We start from the raw sequence: 19,001 nt of genomic DNA on the forward strand, positions 1-19,001 counted from the left end.
GTGTTCCTGCAAAGTGAGAGTCCACCAAAGCGGACGTTTCCGGTGTGGAACTTCCCGCACATAAAAAAAACTCGAAAACAGCGACGACTCTTCGTTGTTGTGACAGACACCTTTCTCTTGATTCGACTCGATCTGCCATCCAAAAAAAAAAATAGGTTGTCACAGCTTGGTCGAGCCTCTAATAGTACATGATTACGAATAGTAGTTAAACGCGAAGTTCGCTGTTGGTTATTGATGAGAATCACTCGAGCCTCTGGCGGACACACACTGATCATTATGCACAACACTGCTTATTCGCAAATGTTGCTAGTTATGTTGCTGATGATGGCGGTGGGGTGACGATGATGATGACAAGCAGAGCAGGACAGTGAGAGCTCTGCGGTCTTTGCACTATACCGTACGGGTGCTATTATTGGTTGGTACATTTTTTACAGTAACGTTAAGGCACAACAATGCTGGTCCTAAGAATGCATTTTAGGTGGAACGTTGTCTTATGTCTAAAATATTACTAAATTGCAATGAAACAAAACTGATTTTTCAACATCATGACAGGAAAGTTTTTCGCTACCATTGCGGCCAGAACAGATGTTTTTAAGATGCGTGATTGTTCACAATAATGTAGTACATGCATTCGTTGGTCATCGGAAACAATAATTCACAAATAAGACAATTGCTCCCGATGACCAACGAATTCATGTTTTCTTTCAACAGTAGCCAAGAGATACTTTAATCCGACCAATAACAGCTCCCGCACGGTAAGCGGTTGTGTACGACGGGAAAATGGTGATCCGAGACGGCGGTGACGACGATGACTGTAGCGACCCGGATTAACTTCACGCTCTGTGCCTACATACTTACAGCGGAGCGAGAAAAAAAATGTTTACTTTGAACCCGTCGCTGCTTTGCGGCAGAGACCACTATTACTTTGTACACATTGGAAATCAATCAGCAATCGTCCCGCACAGACCGGAGTATGTACTTTTAGCAGGTTTCGGAAGCGGAAAATTCACAGGAAATTGAACACAGTTTGCAGTAGAAAAAAAAAACGACACGGAAACATTCGGCCTCACCCCGATGATATCACGATTTTTGCGGCTTTCGCAGAACAGCACGACAACGGCGACGAATGACGAACAACGAATGAGAGTTTTTTCTTTTTCTTTCTGCACTACTGTCAAAAAGGAAAATTGTTGGGCGAAACGATTTCCATTGGCGTGCACAAAAGGGTCGGATATAATTAGGGTAGGCGTAATGAAAGAACGGGGGGTACATGACGATGAAATAATACGTATCGATTGAGTTCTTTTTAACTACTTTTGAGTTCTTTTATGTCGCCTTTCATTTGCGCTTTCAATTATTGTCAGGAAACAAAAAGCAAAATCACCTAATGGCGGGAGTATAATGTGGAACGTTAAAATTAAAATTAAATAGTTTTTAAAAATAACTTCAAGTTCAATAGAAAGAACTAAACCGACGACACGACCTGCCACTCGTCTATCTAAACTGTATCGTAAATTTAACTACCCCTCAGTAACTGGTAATGTCAAAAAGAAGTTGATTGAAAAATTATTGAAACTGGCAACACAAATCGAAAACTGTTGATTTTAAATAACAATTACCAGAACCATGGCTACGTATGTTGTTTATTTGAAACATGCTATATAAATAATCTCAAAACAAAAACGAATTTTGAGGTTTCTGCGAGCCGGAAGAAATACGGACGGTTGGTTACATTTTCCCTAGGATCTGCTTTGCACTTGGTTTCGTTTAGCACCCCCTGAAAAGCAGAAACTGTAGAGCATGGAGCAACTGTTCGACAAGATGTACATAGTGCTTAGTCTATGCGGATATGCGGAAATGCCTCACTCGAAATGCCGTGATCGATCACGAGTCACGGCAGCTGATTATCGAGTAGAAAGGACAAATGAAGCAGATTTTGTGCGTTAACGTAGTCAAACTGGGAACATTAGCTGAGGCTTTACTCATGAAGGAAACTCGTAAGTACGGCAAGTACTTAGTAGTCTAAATGATCGGGCATCCTACGTACGATGATACAAAACATGGAAATGGTTGAGTAATTGAAATAAAAGACAGCAAACAAAAGAAATTGTTACTTATTGTTAAGGCCATTTAATGAAAAAATCAACAAGAATTATAAAGTAGATTGTTTGACAACTTCAAACAAATTGAGCTACTACCTACTTTTTTATTCTTTTGTTTGATTTTTGTAACTGTATCCTACATCGTAATCGCAAGAACATTTCAAAACTCACGATAAATGCATTATTTTTGTTGCTTGACCAGGAATTGTGTTTCTTACAAAACCATTTGCAACTCCCGTCTTTGAGACGCCTGAAATTAGAACATGTTGACTGGTTAGCATTTGAATTGCATACAATGGAAAGTTACCCTTCATTAAATTTTCATGTAGAAGTCACTGATTCTATTCTTGAAATACACGCAGATATCTTCTATTATATTTTAACAAAATCTGTGAAAAATGTTTCTCGTATCTTTTGCGTTTAGAAATCGGTTGTTTATTTACTCTGGGTAACCAGATCCTGGAAAAATTTAAACAGTGTTACTCGAGAAGGTTATTTTCATCATTATCAAGGGGTAGCTATATTTGCGGTAACTGGCGGTGAATCGTTAACGGACAATTTCCTTGTCAGTTTTTCTTCGGAGTGCCTGGTCGTGTCGTCGACTAAACCGTTGAATAAAACCAGACCATGTCAGCTTAGAGCGAAGTAAATTTTCAGTTCAGCGCAGAGATTCCAAGGAAAAAATGTCAAATATCTGCAGCAGACAGGGCTGCAAAAGTCTGTATATCCGAAAAAAAATGCCTTTTGCGAGTATGTCTTTATTTCTCTATTAAGTATGATACGCAAAACTGATTTGGTGTGAGCAAAAAAAAAAAAAAAAAAAAAAAGGTCGCGATAATTTCAAAAGTCTGTAAATTTTAACGAAAGTCTGCAAAAAACTCGATTTTCCAAAGTCTGCACTGCAAAAAATGTCTGCAGCACTATGTACAAAATCTGCAGATTTACAGACAAATCTGCAGATCTGGCTTCTCTGGTTCAGCAACGCCATCACACGGCATCAGATTGAACATATAGTGTCAATTGTATAGCGGCCATTTCACACGTAGAGAAACGGAGCATGTTTAAAATAACAAAACAGTTAATAGAGTTTTGAATTTGATTTATGTTCATTTCAAGCTAGAATATGATTGTTTTGAACCAATTTCTCCCTTCAACATCAACAACGATCTCTGTTTGATTTGAATCAAAATTTTGGTCTAACCAAACGAAAAATATAATTGTTAATGTTGAGTTTTATTTGTAGAAACAAAACTATTTATTATGTATGAACCAAAGTTGATTTGATTTTATCGAAATGTCCACGTTGATTTGATTCTGATATATCTTCATATCAAGAAAAAAATAGATACAATTTATCAAAGACCATATTTATGTGAAGATACAACTAGGTTTACTGTTTAAATGAACCGTAATAGTTTTATTTCTTATAAACCAGAATAAATTACAGCTTTTTTGTACGGCGGAAAAGTTTGTACGTGTTTTCTAAGTAAATTTTCATCTGCTCGTTTCAACAATTCAATCGTATATATTGATATTCATGAATATTTTGGAAAATTGCATAACATAACATAAACAACTTTTTTTTAGAAACAATTCTTGATGTAGGATCTCTATCTTGACCGGACTGATGGAGCACCGAATCTTTGGATACTATAAAAATTAAAAACAAACTGCATTTGATTTTGGCATGGGAATAAATCGATCATCTTGCAACATAATGGTTAAATGTAAAACAATTCGAAAGATGTTTTTCAGACATTTGAAATCGAATATAAATCAAAATAAAAGTATTATCAAAATTTACTCTGTAAGTATGTTTGAAAGAAATCATTTTATTCTAAAAAAGGTAAAGCTAACAAAACTGAATGATTTCAAAAAATAGAAGCGTTAGTTGAAAAACTAGATTCAAGGAAACTTATTTCAACTAAAAGGTTTGCGCATTTAAATTGCCACAATTTTTTAAACGCAATATGCAATTTTTTCTATCTCAAAATATCCATATTTTCACCTCATCTTATCACAAACATCAATTGAAGTCGAACAGAAAAAAATGTTGGAAGAGTAAATTTGCAACGCACGTCCGGTAAGAGAATAACGTATAACTCTGTCTACAAAATGTTGACAGCAGCCGGTAATTCCGGCCCGGAATCTAGCAAGGCTTTTCCTTGCTGCCAAATTGTTGCCATACAAGACAATTTGGAACAACTCTGTTTCTGTTTAATGGACGTCTTGTCGTTTAAAACCACTAGCATTTTTCTGCGTGTACTTAATTTTAGATAAAGCGTCTCTAAGTAGTTTCCATAAGGCACTGGCTAAAAATCAACTTTGTTTCGACAAATCACAGATATTTAGCATCAACATATTATTATTTATGTTTACATACTTCTTCGTTGTTTCCGTCTTTGCGGAAAAGATGATGGTCACAAGAACATGGCGGCCTAGCAGAGACTTTATATTGAACGAATATCTTCTTCTTTTCGGTATCTTCCTAAGACAAGACCTGACAACTGGCTTCTTATTCTTCCTTCCGAATCATCCTTCTCGTCATTTTCGCCCTGTGGAATAAATACCAACGTATCGGTTACAGTGTAGCCATATTCACAGATTTTTAAACAACTCTGCTAGGAAAAAAATATTTATTTATAGACTCGGTATTTGATTTGAAATAAACACGAAAATTGTTTTGGTGAAATTTCTCTATTATATATTAATGCTTAAAAACAATTAATTGAGCTTTGATGACAAAACACGAACTATCTCATGTTGAACGCAAAATCGAATCCATTGTTGACGTATTACCGGATCTTTTGGAAACCGGAAAAAGTCAGGCTTGGATAGAAATGCTTAGTGCGACCACAGTGTGGAACACAACAGTTCATAAAATGACAAACACACTTTCGAGTTTACACTAATTTAACAAATCTTTTTTGGTTACAATTGAATTCACTAAAGAGAAGAACGGCTTGATGCTTATTTTAATTACACAGTGCTGCCACTATAAACATTTATTACCAATGAGATTGAAAAAAAGTGAAACATTCTCCGAAAATTTTCATTTTCATTGGTGAGCTAAAATTATACATTTTAATAAACTTGTTTTCTGATTATCTTTATGCCTGGCATCATTGCTCGCGTACCCTGCAAAAGTTTTTTCTTTTCACAATGTGCAGGTAGCAACATCAAAATCAGCCAATCAGAAACTGGTCCATTTTGGAACAAAAGCAGCCCCCCCAGATGTCAGGTCTTGTCTTAGGTATCTCCAGAGATGCCATATATACAGATTTATCTGTATTCTACAGATTTTTACATGTTCATACAGATTTAATTCAGAATACAGATTTTATACAGATTTTCTCAATTTAATACAGATTTATACAGATCTCACAAAAAGTACGAAAGAAAAAATTAAACTTTTCTGTCTGAGCTATCTTTTAGTATTTGATTCCAGTGACGATATAAAAGTCTATCAATCAACGGACAAATCACAAATTAATATGAAAATCTGTGAAATCCATTTATATTATAATTAGACACCAATTTAAACTGATATTAAATTTCTTTCAATGACTGAGTGAAAACATATATTGGAGAAGCCAAATGAATGAAAAACTAACAGAATAGATGATTTATTGAAAAAAGATTTGCTCAGAGACAGTACTTTATTCGAGGAAGTAATGGCATCATAAAACTATACTGTCAAACTGAGAGTTGTATGAACCGACTTGACGTTGCATATTGGGCGTTGAAATTCCATGTCAAATTATAAAGTCATCAATTTCAAACTAGATAAATATATGGAATAACGATTCAATTGTTGTGGATAAAAAAAACTATGAAACTTCGTCGTTGAATTGACTGATTGAATCTACTATCCTACAACTACAATCTATTGGAATAACATCTTTTAGTATCATTTTGTTGTAAGAATTTCATTTTATTAGTGAATACAGATTAATACAGATTATTTATTCAAAAAATACAGATTTTCTATGAAAATATCTGGCATCTCTGGGTATCTCCCTGTTTAAAAGAAAAAATGAGCACCATGTTGTTAGTGCATCATGGAAAAGTAAATACTGACTTCCACCCGTTATTTGACACTTATCTCCATTCCATTCGGCTCCCGTGATAATCGTGTTTTTTTTCGTTCAACATCTTGAATTGTTTTAAAATTGTGCTGAAGTTTGTTTTTGAACTATTATACAAACTAATATGGTGAGTATTGGAATTACCATTCTTTTTCACATGGCTGACGACACCAATTAGGTATAAAATATGTATAACTTGAAAAATGAGCTTTTGGTGACCGAAAACAAGGAAAATGATGACGTCACCGATAAGCCTGTGCCGTTTCAATATCAACATTTCTGAAAGAAAAATTCCGATTCAATTTTAGATGCAGTTTATGTTACTGTTTAGCAGACAGGGCAAGCTTCGGCTACAAAAGTGGTACGTTGCCCATCCGGACAAAGTGAAGAAGAAAATTACCAGGGAACTCATTACGACGATTTTGTCACGGAAACCGAAAATGTGTTCATTCTTGGAATGGAAGGACTGTAAAATTGTGTACAAAAGGTATTTTTTTTATTCGATACTTTTGAAATAACATGATATGTGTATGTGTATCCCCTTTTTAGATATGCCAGTTTATATTTCTGTTGTGCGATCGAACAGAACGATAATGAGCTGCTAACACTCGAGATTATTCACCGATACGTGGAATTACTGGATAAGTACTTTGGAAGTGTAAGTACATAGCGAAATAACTTTTTTAAACAAACTAAAATATTAATTGACGATGCTTTCAGGTATGCGAATTGGATATCATTTTCAATTTTGAAAAAGCCTACTTCATCTTGGATGAACTACTGGTGGGAGGTGAAATTCAGGAGACGTCGAAAAAGAATGTACTTAAAGCTATTGCTGCCCAGGACGTCCTCCAAGAGGTCAGTACTCCCGATGATGCTTATGACATTTGACTGCTTCTAGTCGAAACATTTTAAAACAACATTAAAATGCCTTGCACACTATCTGATATACGAAAAACAGAAACACATCCACATTCACATACACAGTCAAAGCCAGCATCAGTTTTAATTTTTGATAACCATGCTAAATTAGTGTATGTTCGGGTCTAGTTCGGTTTATTAGTGATAGTCCTAGGTTGCGATCCGGCCAATTTATTTTTTCCATTTCATGCAACCCTTAGATTTAACTGAAAGCCTTGCCAATGAAAATGTTTATTTATATTTTGTTTTGTTATGTTTGAATTTGTTTTATTCGGTCGTATGGTTTATGCTCGTCCGTGCTTGTTCGTTTTTGTCTGTCCTGTGATTTCATCAAACAATAAATCTTGCCTGAAGAATCTTGTTTTCCTGCAGCTAGTAACCTTAATTTTCTAAGAATAGAACTAAATCGTGCTTGAAATATACTGCGAATTTGTGTATTCCAATAAGTTCCTGAACAAAAGAGGCACTTTTAATATAATTTAGCAAGTTTTTTTTAACGACAACATCTACATGACTAAATGCTACGCTCTCGGCTCTCGCGATGACAAAGTTAAGCCTCCACGCATGAATTAGTTTTGGTTTTAGTTTTAAAATAGATTACTAACATTTACTAGATAAGCTTTTAAATTGGGTGCCTTGCGATTGGTTTCCGGAGTTGAAAATCCAATTCTTCCGAATGGCAGCGCGGTTCTAGATTAAAAAAAAGTTTTCTTCAACCAGGGATCTTTCTCCGTTTGTTGTCGGCGTCACGAAAGGTATCTCATAATAATTCCATTATTATAGTAATAGCCTAATTCTACAATTAGTAACAATAGGACATCCCACGTTTTTCGAAACAATATTTGTAGTTTTCTAATCCAGAAAAATGAGCATATTTTGAGCACTATCCAGCACTTATCATATCATAAAAAATATCGTTATTCTTTGATACAGAATGTTATTATTATTATTAATATCATTTATTTTACCCCGGCTTTAAACAATACAGAATGTTTTAATACGAAAATTGAAATAAAAACAAAACGTAGATGTTGGGGAATCTGTTTTGAACCTCTGACAGTCTCTTTAAATGATAAATAAAATAATTTAGAGATTTAAATTTGAACTGTCAATTTAACATAACACTTGTATTTGACTTTTTTCATTAATAACACGTCGATCCAAAAGTCCCTGTGCTTATAAAGAAAACAGCACTCTTTTTTAAAATTTGAATTTTTTTCATCAATTTGGAATACAACACCGCTTTTGTACTACGATCTATCTTTAGCCATTCGATTCTTATCGCTTTCCAGTAATTTACAGAAAATAGTCGCTTGGAGCTAAATCTGGTGAATATGGTGGATGCGGCAGCAGTTCTATTTTCAATTAATAGAATTTTGATCAACTTGTTACACGGGACATTTGATCAGATTATACTTCTTTTTAATGAAAATCTTTACAATGTAAGCTATCTCATGCCGTTTAGCCTTTCGATTTTCCATAACAATGGAATGAACTGTTGAGACAATTTTCGGAAGAACAGTCTTATTTGGACGGCCGGTCGTTTAAATCCAGCCAATAATGGTTTGTTTTGCTTGGAGCAAAGCTTGGATAATGCTTATCAGGCCATTACTTTGCTTTTACAGTAGTATTTTTTCTATTGAAACACATTGTTTTATCAACTCACGAAATTCTCTTTTCTTCATTGTTCCTAATATTCAAAAAGTAGCGAACAGAAGAAGAAGCTTTTCAGAATGAATAATTATCTATGCTTGCAACAGTGCTCGCGAAGAATGTATTATTTTACCGGTCCCGTTTGTATTTCTGAATTCGTGACAGTGTCGTTATTCAAAGCATTGTTCATCGTTATCCACTACTTGTTGCCGTTTTTCTGGTAAAGCTCGGATATCGCGTTGAAAAAAAATCTCTTTCTGTAGATTCGATGAATTCTTGGTCATTTTGGAGCTTTCGAAGTGTTGCTATGACAAGCCAAGCGCCATGGATCGAAAGAAATGGTAATCGAACGGAACAATGCCCGGTCAATATGGCGGATGGGGGTGCGCTATGAATCGGCTGCAAAGTCTGTTGAAACAGAAGGTCAAATTCCACAAAAGGAATGTAATACCGAGGCTTTGCTTTTATGTGCGACTATGAATAGTTGGCTAAAGTCATCTTTCGTGATTTGAATTCATCTTACTCCTGGTAAGATGAATTCACATCAGAAGTGCGTCGCTTATACTTTTTTGTTGATAAAGTGACATTAACAATTCTGGTTTGAATGAACCGATGTTTTTTTTTTTGCGAACAACTAACATTTGTTTTGACTATGTTCTAGTTATAAAAGCATACATTGTGTTTGAATGTACGATATCTCGGGTTGACACAACTATTTTTTTTGGTTTGATTAGTAAATAATTGTTCTTGTTTAAACAACCGGGGTTTTTCTACGAATACAAACTCTTCTTAGATATTAATTTTTAACCATTCATAGCATGGGAGCTACAACAATATAAGGAAAGTATGTGGATCAGAATTCGAAAAATCATCCAGAAAATAAATGTTACTTTAATGTTTTGTTCAAGTGTTGATCATTCTATTTGATCATTAGAATAATTTTCCAAAAGAAACATCGAAAAAAAATTATTGTATAATACAAGTTTTCGTCACTTTTCCAACAAAATCATACCATTTTTTTTACAAATAAAGTTATTTGTTTGGAACTTCCATGAAACACAAATAATACAATAAACTTAAATATTTTGTGTAAAAATTATGAACAAAAAAATTTAAATATAAATTTAGTTTTATACTACCTTAATAAGCAAGTTCCCGGAAAATTAAAAATACAAGATATTCATCAAAATCGATATTGTCCCGTTCAAAGTACTCCCCGTCGACTGCAACACACTTATGCCAGCGTTTGATCCAATCCTCGAGACATTTTTTATATTCAGTTTTCGGTATGGCCATCAGAGCCATCTGCGATTTTTCCATAATCCCATTTCGGATGCTGAAACGCGTTCCACGGAGCAGTTTTTTGAGTCAACCAGAAAGGAAAAAGTCGCACAGAGCCAAATCAGGTGAATTCGGTGGTTGCTGAATGGTATTCGTTTCGTTTTTATTCAAATGTTTACGGATAACGATGGCATTGTGTGACGGTGTGGTATCGTGCCCACAAATCTGGTGTTTTTCGACGAATTGCTTCACGCAAACGCCTCATAATGCCCAAATAATACTACTAATAGTCAATTTGCGGTCTATGGTCATACATTCACAGACTCACGGCCACTTCTGGAACGTTCCTGCCACTGATAAATGACAGTTTTCCTCGGAGTATCGTTGCCGAAACACTCTTCTAACATTTGCAATGTCGTCACACCATTGAAACCGTTTTAAACGCAAAATTTAATGCAAACTCGTTGCAAATTCAATTCGATTTTTGAAAATTGTCCAAAATCGAGGACACGCACAATCTCAGATGTACTCAATACAGCGTAACTTTTACAAATGGCCAGGTATCAAGCTGAAAATTTGACGGAATGACGAAAGTGGCAACCTATAAAAAAATCTAATCGGGTGACTGAGAGCGCCACACGGTGATGATTCCAGGAACATTTTGATCAAGGAAGTATAACGAATTTTGCGCTAAATCAATTTCTCAGTTGGCAGAGTTTTCTCAAATTTGAAATTTCATATATAATCATCGAAACTTTGTCAAATTTTAAAGAATAAAGAAAACTTCATTTTTTACTTTTTGTACAGTATAACGTTTCGGCTTCAGCCATCGGCGACTTTGTCCTAAAATGTCACATTGCTGATTTTGTGTTCCAAATTGATCTAGACTATGTTTTAAAAAGGGCTAAACTTTTTCAACCATTTTTTTTCAAATAGTTGAAGAAAAATGGCAAAGCCTACATAAAAGTATTACACTAGTGATTTTCAGAAAAACAGTCAAATTGTTCAATAAAAGTATTGAAAAATTTGACTTTAAAAATTTTAAATCAATTCACCAAAAAAGAAACATTTTTTTATTTTAATAGAAAAGATTTCACAATGTCTTTTTATCGAAAACTGAACTAAATTGAATGTCATTATCATACAAGAACTCAATGAATCTCAATTTGAGAGCAGATTTCACAGAATACTGGTTACCCGATATTTGCACAAAGTATCAGTAATGGACAAGAAAAAGTTTTAGTTAAAGACACTTTTTGCCTTTCTCATATAGAAAGGCTATGTCACTCACTTTTCTCGGAGATGGCGTGATCGATTTTCACAAACTTAGATTTAAACGAAAGGTTTAATGGTCCCACAGCTCACTATTGAATTTTATCTCTATCCGGTTTCCGGTTCCGGAGTTACAAAGAAATATGTGCAAATCAATGAGAAAATGTGCACTCAATTTTCTCGGAAATTTCTCAACCGTTTTTTACAAACTAAGATACAAATAAAGGGCCTTGAATTTTTTTTAAAAGTCCACGAAAAGTATTTTTTCACAAGTGATGGTGAAACGAGGTCAAAATTTTTATAAAGCTCACTGGTAAATTCTCTAGTTGGCAGACCTTGTTAGTTAGTGGATATATAAATTTACTTTGGGACTACTAGTCCCCGGTTTCCGCTTCCGAAAGCACCGGCAATAGTGAAGAAAAGCTCCAAAAACGGAGCTCACTTCGACTTTTCAGTTAAGCCGATTTTAACGAATCATGATTCAAATTAAAGCTCTCCGTGTCTTAAAAGGTACTGTGCAATTTCATAAAGATCCGACTTCCGGTTCCGAAATAAGAGGGCAATGAGTATCAAAACTTTCAAACTGTCATACAAAATGATCGGTACGCATTGGTATGGGAGGAGAAAACGCCACCACCTAACACACAGCGTGATTTGTTCAAATTTGTATGCCACATTTAAATCTATATTAACTTGACATAAGTGTTTACAAATTGAAAAGGTTATGGTAGTTTATAGCCAAATAAAGTTTTTGATTTTATTCAAGTTTGAAAAAAGAATTTATATTAAAAATATAAGTAGTATAAGAAATGCATCATTACACTACTAGGTATTAAAAAAGGTTTTTTTTAACTGCCCGCCTTACAATGCATGAACGGTTAGAAGGAAACATAACAACCTTCCTTGCGACAAAGTTTCGTTGAATTCGAAAGTGGTGTTTTTTTTTTGTAAACTGACTTTAAATTTTGAAAACCAACTTTTTAGTGAAGGATTCGAATAGACGTATTTCGCGCAAAATCGTATTCGGAGTTGGCAGCAGTTAGACTTTATCACTTAGCTCACTTTATTTTTTCAAAATTGATCTAGACTAACTTTTGAAAAGGACTAGGCGTTTTAAACAATTTTTTGAAATAATTTAGTGGAGAAAAAGAACAAATTCTACAAAAAATTGTGCTGTTGATGTTCTCAAAATGATTTTAGAATGAAACTATTAAAAATTTTAGAATGAAACTATTAAAATTCTAATCAAATTTTATACTGAAAAAAGTGGATGGGTAATGTCAGAGACATAACTGGAAGACCAGTATACGTTTCTTCACACTTCTGAATATTTAAAATTGTTCTTATATTGTGTGAATTGAGCAAGGTTTCATTTCTTGACTTTCAGAATTATATCGGTGCACCTACACCAAATTGCGACGAATTAACGACACACTTTTTCTAACACACAAATTAATACTTCAAACCCAACTGCACTAGCTAGAATGAAGGAAATGAGCAAATTTTTATATTTTATACCTGCCTAGTAGCTAACGCGAGAATGCAATGTTGCTCACTGCATCGAAACCGTCATCCGAGAGCGAGAAAGACAAACCAAAATCATTTTCTCTTTGATACACGTTGATATCGAAAATTTTAGAAAACTATAATTTTGGTAAGTTTAAGAGATAAAGGGCTTTTACCCCCTAATATATGCTAGGTGCACATAACCAATTTCACTTGATTTTACGTTTCGTCTTAGACTCATCAGTGCGTAGCAGTTTACTGTCTAATACCGTTTTCGTTTATTGATCAGAGCAGCCCGAAAGCTGACTCAGAGTCGCCCATACAACGTTTGATATGTTTGTTTCAGCAACCTGAGGCCGCTCTAGATCGGATTCCAATCGCGTAGTTTCGCTCTGAAAATTTTCTCGGGTCGCACCACGCATCCATGCGAGTTTGTTTATTTTTTTATTTTTTTAGGAGTTGTTTAGGGCGCGTACCACGTGTTCTTTTTACTCAGAGTCAGAGTCGCCCGCGAGTAGGTTCAAAAACGAACGGTATATAATTACGTTCTTGGTTCGCGGGAGCAAGTTTTAAAAAACTTATTTTATTATTATTATTAACAAAAGAACCTTCTTTGTACACTTCTGATAAAAGACTGATTGAAAACTGCCTAAGCTACCTGCCGCTAACCTAACCTGTTGGGACCAAGGGTGCTGATGATGCAGTTAATATGCCGGGTCTCTGGTTTCGTTGCTAACCGGGATAGTGCTTACGTTGTTTCCTGTCTCACGCCACGTCGTCTGTTGGCAAGTGCGTGAGATGCTTAGTTTGCATGAATTTAGTCCATAACTCCTCCGGGGGGTGAAAAAGTGGCGTCCTCGGCACTTGAGCATGGGTTTCTAGAATTTGTAATGGTTTGGGAATTATTGGGTTTATGAGTTGTCTTGTGGTGATTTTTCCAACGATCTTTTGAACGTTTGTAGGAAAGAATTATGAAGGCACTTAAGGCTATTAACAATATTGTCGTTAGAGACAATCCTCCTGATAGACTCCATGTCCAGATCTTATTATCATACTGCTTTAAATAAACATGCTGAATTTGTTTGCGGTTCAGCAGTGTTCTATTATCGATCTCGTCAATGTCATGATTGTCCAACAGTTGATGATTCATAAGTAGGGTGTGTAGAGCGCCTTGCATAACTTGTGGTTCTTCGAAGATTTCGTTTGTTGTGAATTGTTTATTCATAATTATTATGGTACAGTTTGAGAATGTTATTAGGAGATTTCCTTTTAATGGTCTGTTGTCTGGACCACAGTCGGATTTTAGCTCGTTGTTTTTAGCATTCGTAATTAGAAGCTGGTTGTTTCCGATGAGTTTTGCTTTGGTACCGGATTCGGTTTTGGTTATACAGTGGCTTTGCATTCCGTTGATAATGGGATAAATGCAATTGTCTTGGAACTTTTCGATGAATGTGCTTCGTTGAACGTAGTCTTCTGGTTTGCTTGTTGTAAAAAGTTCTTTTCCATGTTTGATGAGGTGAATTGGATGGTTTTTGATAACTGTGTTGTTGTAGTTTAATGCGAAAATACGGATTATGTCCGATTCCTTTTCCTGTAGTTTTGGAATATGTAGGATGTACAAAAGTGTGTCCTTGCTAGTAGCTATTTTGGGTGTAACATAGGTAAGCGCTTCATCTGGGATGTCTACTGTGACTCCTTGGTTTTGTAGTATTTGTTTGATGGTGTTAACTTCTTTGAATGATAACATTTTACTGTTGGCTGTTGCAGTTTTCGATAATAGTATCGCGTCCTGGATGTCTAGTAGTATTTTGTTTATTGTGTCTACGTTCAAGATCAGCGTAATTGTATCTAGTTCGGTGAGAACTAGCTGGTTGGAGTGGTAGTTTTCTGCTATGCTATTTATAGCGTTTGTTCATTGTTGAATTCTTTGACCCAGTTGCTCGTTGACCGTGTACTGCCTATTATTTTCGTCTATTAGTTTGTTCAGCGTTGTGTTGATTATCCTTAAGTCCTCTGCATTCGGGTTGCCGGCGATCCATTTCCATGTACTCCCTAGTGTGTCCCATCTCTTGAATCTGTGGTTTGTTTCTGGTCTGATCTGATAGAAGTTACTATATGTATTTCTAATCTTATGTTTTGCTATGTTTTTCAGAGTGTTGTTATCTGAGATCTTTTTGTATGCTATGTTGGTCAATGTTTGAATAGTAATTTCTAGATTTGTTAAGTTTATAGGATGTATAATTTGAGTGTTCCCTATTTGGATCCTGCATTTTCTTAGTTTCAACATCAAGATAGGCTTCTCGTTCAAGTCTGTGATTCCTAGGTTCTGACATAATGTTCCTGTTACTAAAAATAAGATAGTTATAATTTGCATCTTGGTATTGAATGAAGGGAGAGAGAAAAATTTGATACTAGGGTTTTTTTGTTGAGCTGAAAAGAAAAGAATGCTGGTATTTTGGTTAGTGTAGGCTGCTTTCAGTGGCCGGTTTTGTAGTACGTCTCTTTATTTTCTATATATTTTTTTTATTGTATCAATGGTTCCTAAAACGAGAAAGGAAAATATTAGTGGAGTTATCTCTTGTTTCTTGTCCGTTTTAATTTGCTCTTGTTCCTTTTAACGTTTCGTTTAATTGCAATTGTTTTTTCGTTGTTACTTAAACATTTTGATTCTGTAAATATTAGGTTTATATGAGGTAGCTGAGTGTATGGTTTCGTGCTACGACAAGTGCAATGATTTCTGGAGAATTGAGTTCGGGGAATTTATGTTTGTTTGTGTTGAACATCTCGATTATTGTGCTGTGAGTCTTTTCGACTTGGCCATTGGATTCTGATGAAGAGGCGAATTGTATTTGAATTCCGAGTTCACCTAGAAAACTTTTGATTTGGATGCTCGTAAATGAGGCTTCGTGATCACAAATTAGCAGTTTAGGTGTGCCAAAATGTAGGAAATATTGGGATAGTGCGTTTTGGATGTCTACAACGTTTCGAGTTGGGATTTCGATAAGATAGAGGTGTTTCGAGAAAGCGCATATTAGGGATAAGTAGTTGTGCTTGTCAATGCCAAAGATGTCCATATGGACCCTATGGAAAGGAGCTGTTTCTATTGGCCTGGGTGATATTTTGATGTTGTATGGTCGTCTTTCGTATTTATGTTGCGCGCAGATTATGCATGAATTTATAAATTTCCGATTTTTTTTGTTATATTAGGGAAGAAGAAAGATCGTTTTATCTGGTTCTCCACTTCTTGTATGCCACGGTGGGCACGTTCGTGCTCTCTTTTTATAATTTGATCTTGTCTCTCTTCTACGGTCACGTCCTCTACTGTATTTTGTGTTATGACAAAGTGGGAGTTAGAGTTTGAGAAATGTTCTCTATACACGTCCTGAATCATTTGCAACATATTTTCTGGGGCTTGTATGGCTGTCTGCCTTCCGTTATGATATGTTTTCAGAGCGTCTGTAATGGTTTCATGGTTAAAAGAACCACGGCAGATAATTGTTATTCTATAGTTTGGAAAAATTTGTTCGGTGATGTCTGAATTGAAGGTAGCTTCTCGGAATATTAATTGGTTTCTGAAGTTATTGATGGGTCTTTCGGTACAGTGGATGTAGAAGTCGTCGGACGTATCAGCGGAGTGTGAGGTGTCTGGCAAGGAACAGGGTGGGTTGTTGATTTGGGAGTCTGAGAGGCTTGAGGTTTCGTCTGTTTCGTTTGCATTGACGTCGATCTTTCGGCTTAACGCGTCGGCAACGACGTTTGTTTTACCTGTTCTGTATACTACGTCGTAGTTTTCTAGGTCTAATCTCCAGCGGATTATTTTCTGGTTTTTGGTCGAATTTTTTATAAAAATCAAAGGTTTATGATCCGTTATGAGAGTGAATTTGTTTCCGTATAAATACGGTTTGAATTTTTCTACGGCCCAAATTATGGCTAGCGCTTCTTTTTCTGTCGTGGAATAGTTGATTTCGTGTTTATTTAACGTACGGGATGCGAAAGCAATGGGATGATCTTTTTGTTCGTGTATTTGGGATAATACAGCGCCCAATGCGTAATTAGACGCGTCGGTCGTCAAAATGAAGGGTTTGGTGAAGTCGGGGTATCTGAGTATGGGGTCGCCTACTAGGATTTTTTTGCATTTTTCGAAAGTTTCTATGAATTGTGGGTCGTTAGCATTTAGTGTTTTTTCTTTTTTTAAGTATTGGGTCATGGGTTTTGTAAGTTTTGCGTAATCTTTTATAAATTTCCTGTAGTAGCCTAAAAGTCCTAGGAATTGTTTGATTTGTTTTTCTGAAGTTGGCAATTGCCAATTTTGTATTTCTTTAATTTTTTCTATGTTGGGTTTTATACCGTCGGGAGTTATTATGTGTCCGAGAAATTCACAATTTCTTTGGAGAAATTCGCATTTGTCGAGTTGTATTTTGAGATTAGCGTTCTCCAATCTTTCCAATACGTTTTTCAGATTTTTTAAATGATCTTTTAGGTCCCTGCCGAAAACGATTACGTCGTCTAGGTATACATAACAGATTTTGCCGATTAGTTCTCCTAAGATGGCGTTCATGGCCCTTTGAAAAGTTGCCGGAGCATTTTTGAGGCCGAACGGCATCCGCAAGAATTCGTAGTGTCCGAGATCGGTACTAAATGCCGTTTTTTGTCTCGACTCATCGTCCATTTCGATTTGGTGGAATCCTGATTTTAGGTCGATAGTGGTGAAATATTGTGAATGTCCTAAATTGTCGAGTATATCTTCGATTTGTGGTATAGGGTGTTTGTCGTCTATTGTTACTTCGTTCAGTTTCCTGTAGTCTATAACTACGCGAAACTTCTTTTTGCCTGACGCATCGGTTTTTTTCGGTACAATCCATATAGGAGCGTTCCACGGTGAGTTTGAGTGTGTTATTATTCCGTTCTCGAACATTTCTTGAATTTGTTCCTTAACGGTTTCTTTATGGATGTGCGGATAGCGATAGGTTTTAGTATAGATTGGTCTGTCGCTAGTTGTTTAGATCTTATGCTTTATTTTGGTTGTCGAGGTCAGTTTTTCGTCTTCTTTTAATATGACATTATGATGATCGGTGAGTACCTGTAGTAGTTCGGTTTTCTCTAGGTTAGAAAGATGGTCGGTTCGAATTAAGGTTTTTAGGTTATCTTTAAATTTGGGTGAGTTTTCTGTTTTTTGCGAAAAGAAATCATGTGTTTCGAAGTTGTTGGCTTTGATTTGAATTTTCTTAAGTGGTAATTGTGGTTTTTTGGGACTGTTTGTTCTGACAAGAAGAGAAGTAAGTTTATTTTTTGATTGGTATAAGCCAGGTTCGACGAGTATGTTTTTGCATAGTTTTGTAGGTTTCGGGACAAACCAGTCTCCATTTCTGTTGCTTGGAAGAGTTATTATATGGTTGAAACTTTTCTTCAGTGGGTAATATTTGCAATAAGGTATCGTGTGACCTGCTATCGATATTGTTTCTGTTTTGTAGTCAATTACAGTATTTGTTTTAGCGAAGAATTCTGAGCCAATGATTCCGTCAAAAAAATTGTGAAAATTTGCTTCGAAATAGATTTGTTTGGGGATGTCAAAACCAAGTAAGTTGACTTCTCCTTTGCGATTGATGATGTGCGTACCAGTGATATTTTTCACGCTTGTATTTTTGGTTATTTTTGTGTTGGGGATTATTCCCGGTTTAATGATATTCTTATTAGCTCCTGTATCTAAAAGCAATTTTATTTTATGTTGTGTTTCTAAATATGGGAGGTAATTCATGTTTCGGGGATGTTCTGAGTTGTTAGCCAAAAATTTACTTCATTTTCTTCCTCTTCGTCTGACTGCTCCGAGTTGTCGGAATCGGCTACCGTTTCACTATTATTAATCGCTTTCTTGTTCAAAGTGAGTCTACTCCTGATCGATGGATCTACGTCCATGGGTATGGTGGGTGGTTGTTGGTTGTAGAAAGGTTTTTTCGGTTCCGGCTTGTCGTTAGAAGTTTGTTTGTTAAAATTAGGTTTATCATTTGGGTTTTGTCTGTTGGGGTTTGATTTTACGAATTTCGGCTGGTTCATATTATTCGCCGTTATTTCTTTGCTTCTAAATTTGCACAGGAAGGCGTATGCATCTTCCAGATCTTTTGGGCGCGCAGCCTGTGCATAACCAAAGTATGGTTCGCGAAGGCCGGCAATAAAGGCTGCG

General features: G+C 35.7%; 2 protein-coding genes across 12 annotated transcripts in view; one reads left to right on the plus strand and one right to left on the minus strand.

Annotated features, from left to right (window-relative positions):
* The window catches only part of LOC131438564 (CD2-associated protein), a 39,745-nt gene extending 38,571 nt beyond the window's left edge, over nucleotides 1–1,174 (minus strand). The window contains exon 1 of one of the 3 annotated variants that reach the window (XM_058608675.1): nucleotides 1,071–1,174. The gene's annotated coding sequence lies outside the window, so the exon portion shown is untranslated. Of the gene's footprint in view, nucleotides 1–858 lie in introns of all 3 variants that reach the window. The other 2 variants (XM_058608683.1, XM_058608668.1) reach the window with 2 other exon arrangements.
* Nucleotides 1,175–6,187: 5,013 nt separating this feature from the next.
* Nucleotides 6,188–19,001, plus strand: part of LOC131438591 (AP-1 complex subunit sigma-2) — a 40,308-nt gene continuing 27,494 nt past the window's right edge. For all 9 annotated transcript variants that reach the window (XR_009230960.1, XM_058608711.1, XM_058608729.1 and 6 more), the window contains exons 1-4: nucleotides 6,188–6,317; nucleotides 6,499–6,677; nucleotides 6,740–6,848; nucleotides 6,911–7,048. Coding sequence is in view for 8 of the 9 variants with exons in the window: in XM_058608711.1 (XP_058464694.1) it covers nucleotides 6,315–6,317; nucleotides 6,499–6,677; nucleotides 6,740–6,848; nucleotides 6,911–7,048 (429 nt within the window). In the remaining variant the exon portion in view is untranslated. The remainder of the gene's footprint in view (nucleotides 6,318–6,498; nucleotides 6,678–6,739; nucleotides 6,849–6,910; nucleotides 7,049–19,001) is intronic.

This window comes from Malaya genurostris, chromosome 1 (assembly GCF_030247185.1).
Source record: "Malaya genurostris strain Urasoe2022 chromosome 1, Malgen_1.1, whole genome shotgun sequence".
Classification (NCBI taxonomy): Eukaryota; Metazoa; Arthropoda; class Insecta; order Diptera; family Culicidae; genus Malaya; species Malaya genurostris.